We start from the raw sequence: 13,920 nt of genomic DNA on the forward strand, positions 1-13,920 counted from the left end.
AGCTGTGTACCTATTCTGAAGTGAAACTCTGAATTCCTGTACTTTCCCTCTCAGAGCTAGTTCATTAATCGGCTTCTTGCGTATCAGTTTCTGCTGTTCCTTCCTCAACTCTAGTTGAATTCTAGATCTTACCATTTTATGGTCACTGCATCGGATCTTGTTGACTACTTCCACATCCTTTACAATGCCCGAGTGGACACACATTATGAAGTCTATTTCATTTTTAGTTTCGCCATTAGGACTCCTTGACGTCCACTTACGAGTAGACCGTTTTCTGTAGAAGGTGTTCAAGATCCGTAAATTATTGTGTTCTGCGAAGTCTACTAGTAACTCCCCTCTGGCGTTTCTAGAACCGATGCCATATTCTCCAACTGCATGATCTCCAGCCTGCTTCTTGCCTACCTTTGCATTAAAGTCGCCCATCAGTACAGTATACTGTGTCTTTACCTTAATCATTGCTGACTCTACGTCTTCGTAGAAGCGTTCGACCAGTTGATCATCATGGCTGGATGTAGGCGTGTAGGCCTGTATCACCTTCATCTTGTACCTCTTATTAAACTTAATTACAATACATATCACCCTCTCATTAATGCTATAGTATTCCTCTATATTGCCAGCTATATTTTTATGAATAAGGAACCCCACCCCTAGTTCTCTTCTGTCAGCTAAGCCACGATAGTATAGGACGTGTCCGTTCTTCAGCACTGTATAAGCCTCATGTGGCCTCCTAACCTCACTGAGCCCTATTACATCCCATTTAACACCCTCTAATTACTCTAATAGTACAGCTAGACTCGCCTCACTAGATAAAGTTCTAGCGTTATACGTAGCCAAGTTCAGATTCCAATGGCGGCCTGTCCGGACCCAGAGATTCTTAGCACCCTCTGCTGTGTCGCAGGTCTGACCGCCGCCTTGGTCAGTTGCTTGGTGTATTCATGTGGGAGGGTAGTGGCCAAGTACTACACCAGGGTGGCCAATCCTGCTCTGGTGAGGGAGTGCATTGCTGGCTGTGGTCGCCAGTGAGGCTGCACCCCAGGCCTTTTTACACAATTCCATCATCACGCATTTTTAAAAAAATCCGGTTGGGAATTGTCCGGCACCGGGATTCGAACCATGGACCTCTTGCATGCGAGGCTGATGCTCTACCACTACACCATCACTGCCACATTAAGCCTATTAGTGCAGCCTAAATTGCTATTTGCCATTAGTGTTCCATTAATAGAACTAGTGCGCCTACAAAAGTGCAATTGCACCAAAGTCACGGTTTCGATGTACTTGCCAATACTCCCAAATTTTTGATAGACTTTATGAATTTTGGCTTCTTCTCTGATTTTATGAATATGGCACTATGTTTTGTAAAACTAAGTACCGTTATCAAAACTTGTTAAAGCAGTAATGTGGTGGTGTAGGATTGAAAAGAGTGTACACTAAAAAGGAGATGTGATGGTGCCTATGCTACATTTTTGCAGCACCACAAGACAGTACATGCTAGAGGGGTACTCACGTCAGACAAATTTTTTCTGAGAAGTTCTCGAACCAGGCAGATTTGTCAGTATCGGTGTCGCTGGGTTCTAAAAAAACTGTCTGTTCTTGACAGTCTTTGCTGTTGCAAGTCTGCCACTTCATGCATATTGAGTTTAAAGGCAAATGATTGTTAACAACTGCGTATGTATTCCAGAAAATGTGTGTGTTCCAAAGCAAACACACAAAAAAATTTAGTGCTATTCGACTGCTCCCCATGTTCTGTAGGCAGGATATTTACAAATGTGTTCATGGGTTTTGAAAAACAAGAAAAAAAATACTGTTTAGACACATCATTTTGGCATAAAAACCTTCAAGGATGTGCGGAAATATACAAGGTGCATAATCTGGGTGTGCTATGTCTTGAAGCCTCTTCTTTAATATTCTTTCACAGTACTGTTCAGGCTCCTGTTTCATTTGACTACAGCGCTGATCTTTGTCACTTGTCTTCAGTGAGCCGCTGCCTGTGACGTTCACAAACTGCTTTTCCAAATTTATACGTTTTTTTTTATTGCGATAGCAATTATATGGACAGTCTCGGCTGAATTTTGCCGTCGCCGTCGCCGTCATGCACTGTATATGTATAAGTATTTATATATATATATAAAAGGCCCAAAGAAAAATAATTCAGAAAAATGCTTCCGAAGCGTGGAATCGAACCAGGGACCTCTTGCTCCGCAGCGAGTGGCGCTAACCGCTACGCCACGAAACGCAGATCCTCCGTGTAGCTAACGGCGAGCGTTATATACACACCCTTTACCGCTTGACGGACTCAGAGACGGCCGGCGCTTATAAGCGTTTCTTCATTACCAGCGAGATGGCACTAGGAGCACGACGGGCGCATTTAAAAGTCGTCGGCGAGCTCGCTCAGCTTCTTCTTATATTTGCGCAAGAAGAACCTTGCCCTTCCGCTGTCTGCTCGCGCGGTTTTCTGGTGGTGAGGGGAAGAGGGTTGTTTCAAGGTTTCACCGTGGTGTCCGCGCTCATGTTACGGAGCGCACGAAAGTCACTCGAGCAAGGGACGCCGCTAAACGAACAAACAGACGATGAGCGCGAACTATCAAGTGTCACAGCTCGACACTTGAAGCACGCTAGTTTCGTTTGCTGCTTCGGCCGCCTTTGCAACAGGAGCGCTGTTCAAACTGAGAGTATCTATTGGCGGGCCTCACTTCGTATAGTATTAGTTTCTTGCTATCGCATTCATTGCTTCGCCCTTGCGGCGAAACTGTGACTTTTTCTTGCCCTACTCCAAATGACAGATTAGTAGCCAACAGGGTGTGCCGGCTTTTGTTTGAATTTTGAGTGCTTTTTCAGTAATACTTCACTGGCACAATCACTCATCGATGACGTAGTTTGCCGAGAGAAGAGCGAGCAATTTCTAGCTGTCTTTGAAATGCAATTGTAAATTTCCTGTCGTATGCAGTACTATAATATTTGGCTCACATGTTCTCTGGAGCCTCGACTGCCGATCGGCAGTCTTCTTTGTTCAAAAAGTGGTGCAGGGCCCCTTCACGTGGTGCTTATGTTAGTGCTTCGGTATTTCTGTTATTTTGGTGAAGTAAACACGGTTATTTAAATTTTTCTTGCCTAATGACATCAGTGCACTTACCTGTTACACTTACATTCTTCTCTGTCTCTCAAACAAGAGTACAACTTGGTCCAAAATGCAACATTCACGGATCCTGGAGATCAGAGTGCCTGGTTTTACCACAGGTGGTTGACAGGAAGAGGTAAACAATGCAGTAGCGTATCATAATGTATGTGCTTTTAGCATTCGATATTCTAGGCTTATGTGAAAGTCCTGGTTGGTAAACAGTATACTAACTGTACAGTTTGTTTACTAATTCTGCAAGCGGTGCATATGTACATTATACCTTGAAACATATTCTTCTATATATTTCTGTTGCTTATGTTTGTGATCCCCTGTTACTTATTTGCAATGCGTTTTTCTTTTTTTTTCTTCTTACAATCGTGGCCACTTTTCTAGTGAACAAATAAATGTACAATGAACATTGTAAGAAGTTCTGTAACCTTGTTTTTTTATCCTTTAGACTAGAAATGAGCCATTGCTTTTATTTTTTTTCTTGAGGTTCACAAAGAAAGCTGTGTTTTTTTTTTTGTAGATCGATGAATCAGCACTGCTTATAGGTTGATAAAACAAACGGAACTCACTTACTGAAAAATATATTTTTTGCGAGGCTTGCCAAAATCTTTCTTTACGGGGCTCACTCGGACTCATAAAAATCCTACTCATTCAGGCCTACATGGACTCAAATTTATCAATACTCTGCTCAACCATGCTCCTTCAGACTCGGTATTTACCAAAATCTTGCTGAAATGCTTGCTCAAACTCACTCATACTTGTCAAACTTGTGTTCTGGGCTCACACAGACTAACTCGGACTCACTCGCCGGTATTGGACAGATCCAAGTGGACTGCAGAACGTCAATCACTTGGGGTTTTTGGTAATTTGAATCCCTTAAATAAAGACCCTTATACAAACGTAATCTTTAACATATGCAGAAGTTCTAAAGCAATTAAGAAAAATTATGCACCACGCATAAAGAAATTTGCTTCTTTCTCGTGTGTTTCAATGTCTTGTAGGAAGAGAATCAATGTAGCATGCTATATTTACAGTGCTGCAAATATTTTCTTTAAGGTTAAGATTGCCTGAAGAGATCTCTAAAATTTTAATTCTGATCTGTATTTGTGCGTGTATGCGTGATGACATGTACATACTTTGGTTTGAATGGGCATGTGTGTGCATCTTTGGCATATCAAAATAAAATTGTCTCCTTTCTGACACTGAGCTGTACGAAGGCCTGCCTTGTAAATCAAAGAGGGAGCTGCTAAAATTTTGCACGAAGAAAGCTTTACTTTATGTAATGATGCCTTTCTACAATGATTCACGAGGATGCTGCCAAAAATTCTTGTACTAGAGGTGCGGCAACTGTACACCATCCCTGCAGCCATAAACAACTCAGCTGGGTGTCCCACAAGCATGTTGTGACAAACCTCCGTGAAGACACCTGACCAAGCACACGGACACGGCTCTGACCCATGGTGCTGAATGTTGCTTAGTGCAAGAGCTTGCTTTTCTCACTCCCTTTTCTTTTGGTTCCATATTCCACAGTTTATGAGTACTCATCTTCATTTCTCATCTCTCTCACTGTCTGATAACATCCAGTGTACTCCCTGCGTTTGCTCGATTCCCGCTGTTTGGAGAGGACTAAAGAAGACCTTGTTACAAAAAGGATTGTTGTCCATTTTGTTCGCCACAGCTGTACAGTCTGCCTCTTTGCTTTGCTTTCCGAGCTTCCAGACATCACTCTAGGCGCTGAGAATTTCGCAAGTCCCAGTCGGTCCACATAAGCAATAGCACTTGTGTCTATGAAGGAAGTGCCATAAGTGAAGATGTGCAGTTCCACCACTGACACTGCCTCCCTGACATAATGGTGTAATAGTAGCGCAAAAAAGACGAGGACAAGAAAGTGAACACCACAAGCGCTTACTCACAACTGAAAGCTTTATTGCTTGAACAGAAAATATATCTAAACTTGACGCTCGACTAATTCCCGCGCATGCGCATCGTGGGCAAGGCAGAAGGCAGCATGCGCGGGAATTAGTCGAGCGTCAAGTTTAGATATATTTTCTGTTCAAGCAATAAAGCTTTCAGTTGTGAGTAAGCGCTTGTGGTGTTCACTTTCTTGTCCTCGTCTTTTTTGCGCTACTATTACACCATTATGAATCAGTACCAACTAGCTCGCCTTTCCATTTTGCTCCCTGACATATTTGCTGTCAATCTCGCCGAACCACAGCAACAGACACAGAAGAAAAAAAAGACAGGAGGGAGCTTCATTACAGCATCTAGTCATGAAAAAGTATAAGGAGAGGCTCATGGAAAATTAGGCTTTCACCACATGAAGTGCAAGTGGTGGTGTGTAGCCACTAAGCACTTGGAGAGTAGAGAGCATAAACTGGAGAGTGCTTGGCTAAGGCAGGTGAGGGTTGATGGTGACGATGGTGCCACTATAAAAAAAACTACATGTACCAAACAATGTTATGCTGCTTATGATCTTTTGTCCTGGTTGCTCCAGAAGATTTATCACTAATAGTATCACTGCACATCTTTGCCAGAAGTATAGATGCTCAGCATGACCAGCAGAGGATCGGTGCCACAGGGTCACTGTCACTGTTACCGTTAATGGGGATGGCAATCACCAGGCGAAATTCCAATGGCTGGTGTCTCGGCCCTCCGAAAACACACCACGAAAGTGCGGACAATTTAGAGTTGGTGCTTTTAGTGCGCCAGCGAACGCCGGTTGTGGTCCAAAGACCGAGTCAGAGCCGAGAGTCGATAACAAAAACGAAATATATTCTCAGTTAAGGCAGCACAAACATCGCAAACACATGCACACTCGGCTGGTACCAGTTACAGCTTCACAATATAACTCAGACGATGTTAACACAACGGGAACTAAACAAACAGATCACACGCTACCAATGCAATCTCATGCATTGCAACTATTCAAGGAATGTTAAAGTCCTGAATATACAATAGCGTATCCAGTCCACAATTTTTGGACGGTACTTGAATGCTTCTCTTCTAGGAAACACTCACGCTAGCTCCAGCGGTGATCGCGTAGTTCCCTACGTCAACGTAACTTGTTACGGCTCACATGGTGTCGTCATCCAATTCTTCCAGATCGACGATTGACTGACCGCACACCATCATAAACATGTCTTCTTTGGCTGACGGAGCCACACTCAGCATAACTTCACCATCTCCGGGCCGACTGTCTCACTCCTCCCTGCTTGGTCGTCGAGGCACGCTTTTATCCCTTCTCCCCCGGTTTCCAGAAGCGTCGGGAGGGTTCTTCGGTGGGCAGCACAGCCAAAGCTGTAGAATGTTCAAGGTTTTTCTCGCCAGTTCCACTCGCGGCGGCATCGCTCGGCATTGCGTCATCCTTTCCCTCTAGAAAGATCCAGGCTTTGCCGGGCGTTTGATCTGAGACTGCTAGTGGCTTGAGTGGGTAAGGGGGATGCGGCGCATCGGCGTCTTTTGATACTTGTTTTTTTCGTTGCCCACGCTTCTTGGGCGAGCGTCGGGCGCCGTGCTATCCCGTTGCCATTTAAAAGTGGCTGCGCGCGCGTGCTTTATTGATGCGCTTGTTTGTGACAGTCACTTAGTCATCATTTGGGTTGAAGGCCAGTCAGCACTGCTTCCCACTAAAGCAAGAATGCTGATGCTCAATCTAGAGAAAAGAAGGGAAGGTTCGAGCTAGCGTAAAACATCAGAAACTCCTGGTGTGGATCTCGCACACTTCATACAACACCACAGCATGCCGCATATCATCAGGTCGTGTCTCACCCCACGAGTGAATGAGAAGAATTTCACAACACACACTACTCACATATGCCTGGGCGTTTTGTACTTGGCAGTTTGCTTTCTCCCCACTTCCATTCCAAACCTACCTCCACTGGGCTGTGGAGACTCAGTTTCAGCCTGGAGAAGCAAAGACGGAACGGGGAGGGCGGTGATGAAGTCAAGTGTATGGTACATGACATTGTGAAAGTGGCATCTAGTTACACTGCTGGTGCTGTACTGGAAACACGCGTGAACTGGTGCATGTGCTTTGAGGGAGGGGAAGTGGAGTGGAAGGATGGTTGCATAGTTTTGTGGAGTTGGACAGCAACATGAATGATAGCTGTGTAGTGTCATGCTTGGTCGTTTTGAAGAAAATGTCTACCCCTGCATTTTTCACCCACTCACTGTAATGGGTCATGATGTTCGTGATGTCAGTGTAATTTCTGACCAAGTTTGCCTTGTCTCGAGTAGAGGCCTTCCTTAGCTAGCTACCTTGTTTACTTGCAGAGCACATACCAGCACTGACTAATGTTGGGTTAATGTTGCTTATCCACTGTTGTGACAGCAACATTGTCTTCATTCAGTCTCACTCGAGTGATTGAGTTGTCTGTCAATTTTTTAAAATCCATCTGCATAATGCACTACACAGTGTGCTGCCTCACATTGCTGCCGTGGTTGCATATTTGGCCAAGTCCTCTTTTTTTTTAGACACACAAATGTGTGTTTGTGAGAATGAACCTCAGTTTCAGTGACAGGAACATGAGTTCTGATGCAGTGAGTGTGAGTGCTCAGGACTGTATGCCAGACAGAGTTCAGTAATTCTGTCAAGTAGGACTTGTACCATTTTAGGACTGCGGGGAACAGGTAAATATAGAACGCTAATGTACCGCAACTGTGATAGGCTTAAATTATTGCCAGAATTTCAATGATAATTCGTGTTCTTCCTTGTCCTCTATGTCAGTTCATTCAGCTGGTAGCTTCAGTTGTCAAAATAAACGGAACTCGTTAAACTCGCTATGCATGTTTCTACAAAGGGCTCGCTTCGACTCGTACTCATCAGAATTCAACTATGCCGGGCTCACCTGGACTGGAAATCACAAATATTCTGTTTAACCTCACTCACTCAAACTCACAAGAATTATGCTCAGCCACACTCATTAGGATATTCACCCTGCAAGGCTCATTTGTACTCAAGTTCACCAAACTTCTACTCCGCCCGACTTGTCAGACTCGCTGGTCAGTCTGAGTCTGTCTGAGTGAGTTGACTCATGATTGAGTTGGCTGACCTATGGCAGTGCTACTGTGACAGAAGAGCCACTCAAACATGTGGTAATGCGGAAAAGTATGCTCTCAAGTTGTAATGCTACAAGGAAAGGTAGGCCAGCTTACCATTCACGTTCTGATGAGCATACAAGTGAGCTGCCTATTGATTTAGTGCAATGGTAATGTGCTGTCCACCCTAGCAAGAAAGTGTGGTGCCGACATTTACTGTGGAAATGTGCTGTATTTTCATTCAGTGCCAAACATAATATCTATGGAACTGTCTCTATGGTGCTTCCATAATCAGTGCACCTTGGTGTTTTCTGTTTCTCTTCATGAGACCTGCTCAGAACCTTGCATATGTTTGGCTTCATTATTCTATTCAAATCGCATAGGCTTAATAGTTGGAACTATGTATTATAAAAGTGGCACTTCCCCCCTAAAATGATAAATACACTAGGGACCAACTGATCTTGTTTTTAACCCTTTCAGTCACGATTTATGATGCACTCTCTGCAAATGCATCAAATTTGAATGGCATGATTTCAAGGCACTCAGTATTACATTCCAACAAATAAAATGAAGGAATGTGTTGTTTTTGTGAGTTTCAGCAATTCATGTTAATTAGCGTGTAATTAAATATCTCATTATTCTGCAATCAGCCAGCTTTAATCCTTGCATAAAAGGAATCAACTATTAGGCCCAAAATGCATGCACAGTTTGTTTCTTGGTTGTATGCTTTTCGAGCGAAGAAAAAAAATACTCTTCACGTCGGTCCTGGAACGTCGCACGTCGAACGATCGTCGAACATGGTGGTGTCTCTAGCAAAGTGATAATCTGTAGTAATAAGCAGCATAATGAAGTTAAATAGCTGCTATTTGTCCACTCAGGAAGCCTGCACGAATGTATACATTAAGTTTCAGGCCATTTGAAGAAACACGCAGTCCGTGATGCGACTCTAAAGTTGATGTGTACAATTGTACACACCCTGACCGAAAGTGTTAAACTTCACTGAAATTTTTATTGTTTCATTTTCAACTTTTAGAAAATTTGTATGTTCTGAGCTTGATTAGCATTTCCCTATTTTTCTAGTTTTTTTATTTTGCTAATGGCTGCAATCAGAATTGTTCTCATGTGTGGATTTCATGGTTTCAACATTTTAATTGAAACTGATTTGTGTGCCTTTTGTAGAAAGGCCTGCTCTGGACTTTCTCTTGCTTTATGTTTCGAGGGAAACTCATAGGATCATTCTCCACTTAACCAGACACGTCACGGTGAGCATGCCCTCATTGGTCATAAAGCATTTGTTATCAGTGAACTATTGCAGTGTTTATATTTCTAACATCTCTTTCAAGTTCTTCACAAAAAGATTGTGATACTGGAATTGATTTAATGTTAGTAATAGTTGAACCTGGACAAATCGAACTGACACGTATTGAATTGTCTGTATCGAGCAGCTGTAACATCTTGGAAATATCGTGCAAGAGTATAACACTGTACTAGGTAGGCATGCATTGAAAATGTTCGTTGCCACTTTTGGTGTATTGAAAGCTGCACTGCACTGCACCCTTGCATGTTTGCTTCTCCTTTGCTACGTACCATGATTACTTCTGAGCTACTTAGAAATATTATTACAGACAAAATGGCAGCATTTTGGCAGATGCTGCTAAACAAGCTATTATATCTCAAGGGAATCGCATGCCATGGAGGAAAAGAGAAGGTGCATGTCTCAAAATATGGACGGCTTGTGTAGCAACAGTCTTGACCATAATGACAGATTCACTTTAGTAAGCTTAACTTAACATAGCCAGTTGAAGCAGTGAAGTATACTGATAGTGAAAAAAACAAACAAACTTGAGTGCAGTGAAGCTTGTAAATGAAGTTTGTAAAATTGGCTATTTTCTTTTTTATATTGAAAGTTCACTATATATTGAAATTTGAGTTTTTGTCCAAAATATATAATTGTCAATGGGATTTTTGTTTATATGAGAGGGTGCAGCAAAAATGTTTGAATACTAGGGCGGTAAAAAAAAATAGTTGATACCTCTTTCATAGGAATTGTTCATAACACGAAAGTCTGTTAGACATTAAGAAATACAATTTGCACAGTGTGTATTGCAATTGAGTCGGCATGGCCGACTACAACATGGATGCACCCATGCTGACACCCACTGTGCATCTCCGCCTAGCATTTTTATCCGTCTCCCTACTGTCTTTGTCAGCTACATTGAATTCGTTACAGCGGTGCACTGACTAAAAAAACCTTTCATTTGCAGCAAAAGTGCCTGTTTAAATTGCTGTCGCTGTGAATTAATCCTTTTCTTTAGCGAATAAAGAAGAGCTTCTTTTGACTTGGGGATTACAGTGAACGTACTTGGTAATCATTTGAAATGAGAGGTGATGGCCTTTTTTTTGCCAATTGAGATTGCTCAAAAGATAGCTTTGTTGGCGACATTTGTTTCCTGAAATGTGGGGATAGCTTGCAAGATGAGTAAAAGCTCGGTGCTTTTAGTAATACTGCCTCTATGGCTGGTCTTGTGACAACAAAGGCACCTAATGGCACTGACGCTAGGCTCCCATGGTGCGAAATATGGAATTGCGCCAGTTGTAGAGTGCGTGGTGTGATGTGCTAGGGCACTTGCACTCAGGTTCCCCCTTGCCCCCAAACTGCTGCCAGAAAAGATGCTGATCCACTTAGGTGGCTGCTCGGCTGTGCTTCGCATGATTTCAAAATTGTGTTTGCAGAAGTTGTGCGTTTTGACCACTGGCACCACCAGAAGTTTCAGTTTATTGTCTCAGCCTTCCTTTGTGGCAGCAGTGAAACTTTTCTGCCAGTTTTCTGCCAAACAGTCTGCCACATGAGTCTGAAAAGTGTTGATTGCATCAGCTCCACACTGTGGAGGAAATCAACATCCACAAGTCAACTGAGCTGCTGCATTTTATGCAACCCCTTTCAGTGACCACGCAGCTTAATGCGACACCTCCATCCTCCGCAAGCTGTTCATGCAGCAGGTATTTCGGCAGGTGTGCAGCATTCGGGGCATATTGCCCTCTTCCTTGACAGCCATGCAATTTCCAGCTACATATATATTTCGTTACACAGGACAGTTCACCCACCCATTCCTGCAACTGCCTATGGTGGCTTGTGTAAAGTGATTCAGCACAGCCTAAAGCACTTTGTCCTCCCCCTCAACAGCCTGAATACCGTCTCGTTTGATTGAATCAGGCCTGCCTGACTCAATGCTAGTTCCATTCTCGACAACAACAACCACTCTACTACTCCAATACTTGATGTGGAGTCTGCTTCTCTATGACATAGTGTTCGCCCTGCACAAATAAAATCTGTAGTTCATATGGTGGCCTCCATGCTGATGGGGCGGCCCCCTGTAGTTGGCCACAGCGTGACGGTTAAAGGCGGTTAAGTTGCACTTGAGCAAAATTTTAGCATTTGGCGTGGCACTGCAACAGATATTATAGTGGTGTCCAAGACGTCAGGGCACTAATTTGTTGTTCTGAACAGTTGTCACTTCTGTGCTTGAGTTGAAAATAGGGTGCTGAATGCAGCTCAGCTGTTGTACTTCCATAAGTACACACACATGTGGACACAGAAAGGCATTTGCATTTTCTTCCTTTGTCTTGTCAGTTTCACATCATTGAGTACGTTAATCAGATAGTACAAACTTCCCCAGCAGAAAATTCTCTTGTTGCCCTGTCGCTGTAATTAATAGTATAGATCAATTATCCAATATGTGAGTTATAGTACCTGTGTGTCTTCTGAAGTGTAGCATTTTTTATATTAATGTTTTTTTTTCATCCATGCTACAGCTTGCAGATACAAAGATTTCTGTTACTGTAAATGGGTCATCACTTCAACTTTCATGGGAAGCTCCATGCCAGTCACTTTGCTCATCGCTTTGGGTAAGCCTGAATGTTCATGCTTCAAAGTTGTAAAATTATGTTAAGAATCAAGTGTTTGAACAGATAAAAAAAAATGTATTCTATTTTCATTCTTCAGAATCCACAAAAAATTATGAATTAATCAAACTGCCCTACACAGATTGAATAATATCAGTTGACATTAAACAGAAATTCTAAAGCACCTTGTACTACTGATTAACTACTCTTTTAAGTCTGTCTGCATTTCCTTGATGAACGATAGAAAATTGAATGTGGCCCAAGAAAATAAATGTCAAGCCTGCCTTTTCTAATTTCACGCCCAAACAGCAGCCCGAGTAATGTCATTATGACATCCCGAGTTTTGACAGAATCTTCACATGTTTGGTTCTTATGTGTGAAAGGTCTGTAAAATTTTCTGGGCTTAGCACTGGAATAGATTTTTGATCATTAAGCACCTAGCCTTACGTAAACACTGACAAAGTCGTGGTCAGCTGGTATAGAAATAATTTCAAGGTTCATCACTACCTCCTTTAGCTCTTTTTATCATTCTTTTTTTCTTCTTTTGGCATATCAAGTCTCTGCTTGTGCTTAAACTGATTTTCAGAAAAAAATATATATTATAGGGAACTCTGGTACTGTAACCATTCAGCTGTCCAGGGCAGTGGTTCTCAGCCGTAGATGTGTCGGGGAACCCTTGTGGACTGGTCGCAGCGGTGGCGGACCCCTTGATGTGACGAACCAGTGGGGGGTGGCTGATGTAGCAGGTAGCAGGCTTAGCTTTTAATTGAGGTGTTGGGGCAGCCGAGGTGACCTTGTTCATAATGTTGCTGCAGTTCCTGGAGCAGGACCTGGAACTAGGAATAGGTCGAAACTTGCCTCCAAAAGCTTTTTCTTTTTGCGGGCGATGGCGTCGGGGAACCGCTAAGACGGCTTCGCGGAACCCCTAGACTCTGTGGAACCCCATTTGAGAACCACTGGTCTGGGGAATGATCAGTAGTGCATAGATTTGTCTACTTTCTGTGCTTCTGGCTTCAGACATTCTTGTGGCATTATTTTTTGCACTTTACCTTTCTAAATATCCAAAAAAACCATAGTTTTCTAAAGACAGCAAGGCAGTAAAACTCTGGACGCAGTCATGGTCATTATAATTGTTGCATTTATAACACATCATTTTGTTGAAATGATCAAATTGCAAAGTTACAAAGCCATTTCAAGACAGAAGCACAAAGCTTGCACAAATTCATGTGCTACCCGTCATTCCCATCCTGGTTGTACTCCCTTGCTTGCAGCTCCCGTAGAAGCTAGTGGAATAATTCTCTCTAGCAATTCTTTAAAGAAATTTCATGGTTGAAGTGACCCATGTGTTTACTGTAGTCTGCTGGTCTAGCTTTAATTTAAGCAAAATCTTTAATCTTTAGGGCAAAAGACTTGGCCTCATGGAGTACTAGCCTAGAACTCTATTCTTGTTAATATTATGTTAAGATGTTAATTACTGAAAATGAAAATGAAAAATAACGGCCATGCTTCCATTTCCTTAATTTTGTGCCGAAGCCATAACACTGGTACATCAGTGTGGCATGGGTTTTGAAGTACATTTGACTTTCATTAATTCGACTATGAATGTACCAATTTACTTGTTCTAATTTTCCAGCAGCTCAAATTAAATGTGTGGCAGGAAAGACCATAAAACACACCACTGACTCATTTGGCAGTATTTGCCTGCATTGTAACATGTCCTCGTATCGAACATGCAACCACATTTTACGAGTCCAAAGTAGAAATCTGTGATAAAAATTACACTTGAGCGTCTAAACCTCGTAGAAATCAAATGGGCAAGTATGTTTTTAGTTAGAAGAGCATTGCATATTTTCAAT

At 42.6% G+C, this 13,920-nt stretch overlaps 3 protein-coding genes across 3 annotated transcripts in view; 2 read left to right on the forward strand and 1 right to left on the reverse strand.

Annotated features, from left to right (window-relative positions):
• Positions 1–13,920, forward strand: part of LOC119407071 (uncharacterized protein C18orf19 homolog B) — a 579,856-nt gene that overhangs the window by 161,405 nt on the left and 404,531 nt on the right. The window lies entirely within an intron of this gene.
• LOC119407002 (inactive peptidyl-prolyl cis-trans isomerase FKBP6) overlaps positions 1–13,920 on the reverse strand; it is a 208,166-nt gene that overhangs the window by 67,691 nt on the left and 126,555 nt on the right. The gene's annotated exons all lie outside the window — the stretch shown is intronic.
• LOC119407013 (geranylgeranyl transferase type-2 subunit alpha) overlaps positions 1–13,920 on the forward strand; it is a 44,172-nt gene that overhangs the window by 15,243 nt on the left and 15,009 nt on the right. The window contains exons 6-8 of the mRNA XM_037673838.2: positions 3,168–3,251; positions 9,341–9,423; positions 11,975–12,067. Of these exons, the coding sequence (XP_037529766.1) occupies positions 3,168–3,251; positions 9,341–9,423; positions 11,975–12,067 (260 nt within the window). The remainder of the gene's footprint in view (positions 1–3,167; positions 3,252–9,340; positions 9,424–11,974; positions 12,068–13,920) is intronic.

Source organism: Rhipicephalus sanguineus, chromosome 1, assembly GCF_013339695.2.
Source record: "Rhipicephalus sanguineus isolate Rsan-2018 chromosome 1, BIME_Rsan_1.4, whole genome shotgun sequence".
Taxonomy (NCBI): domain Eukaryota; kingdom Metazoa; phylum Arthropoda; class Arachnida; order Ixodida; family Ixodidae; genus Rhipicephalus; species Rhipicephalus sanguineus.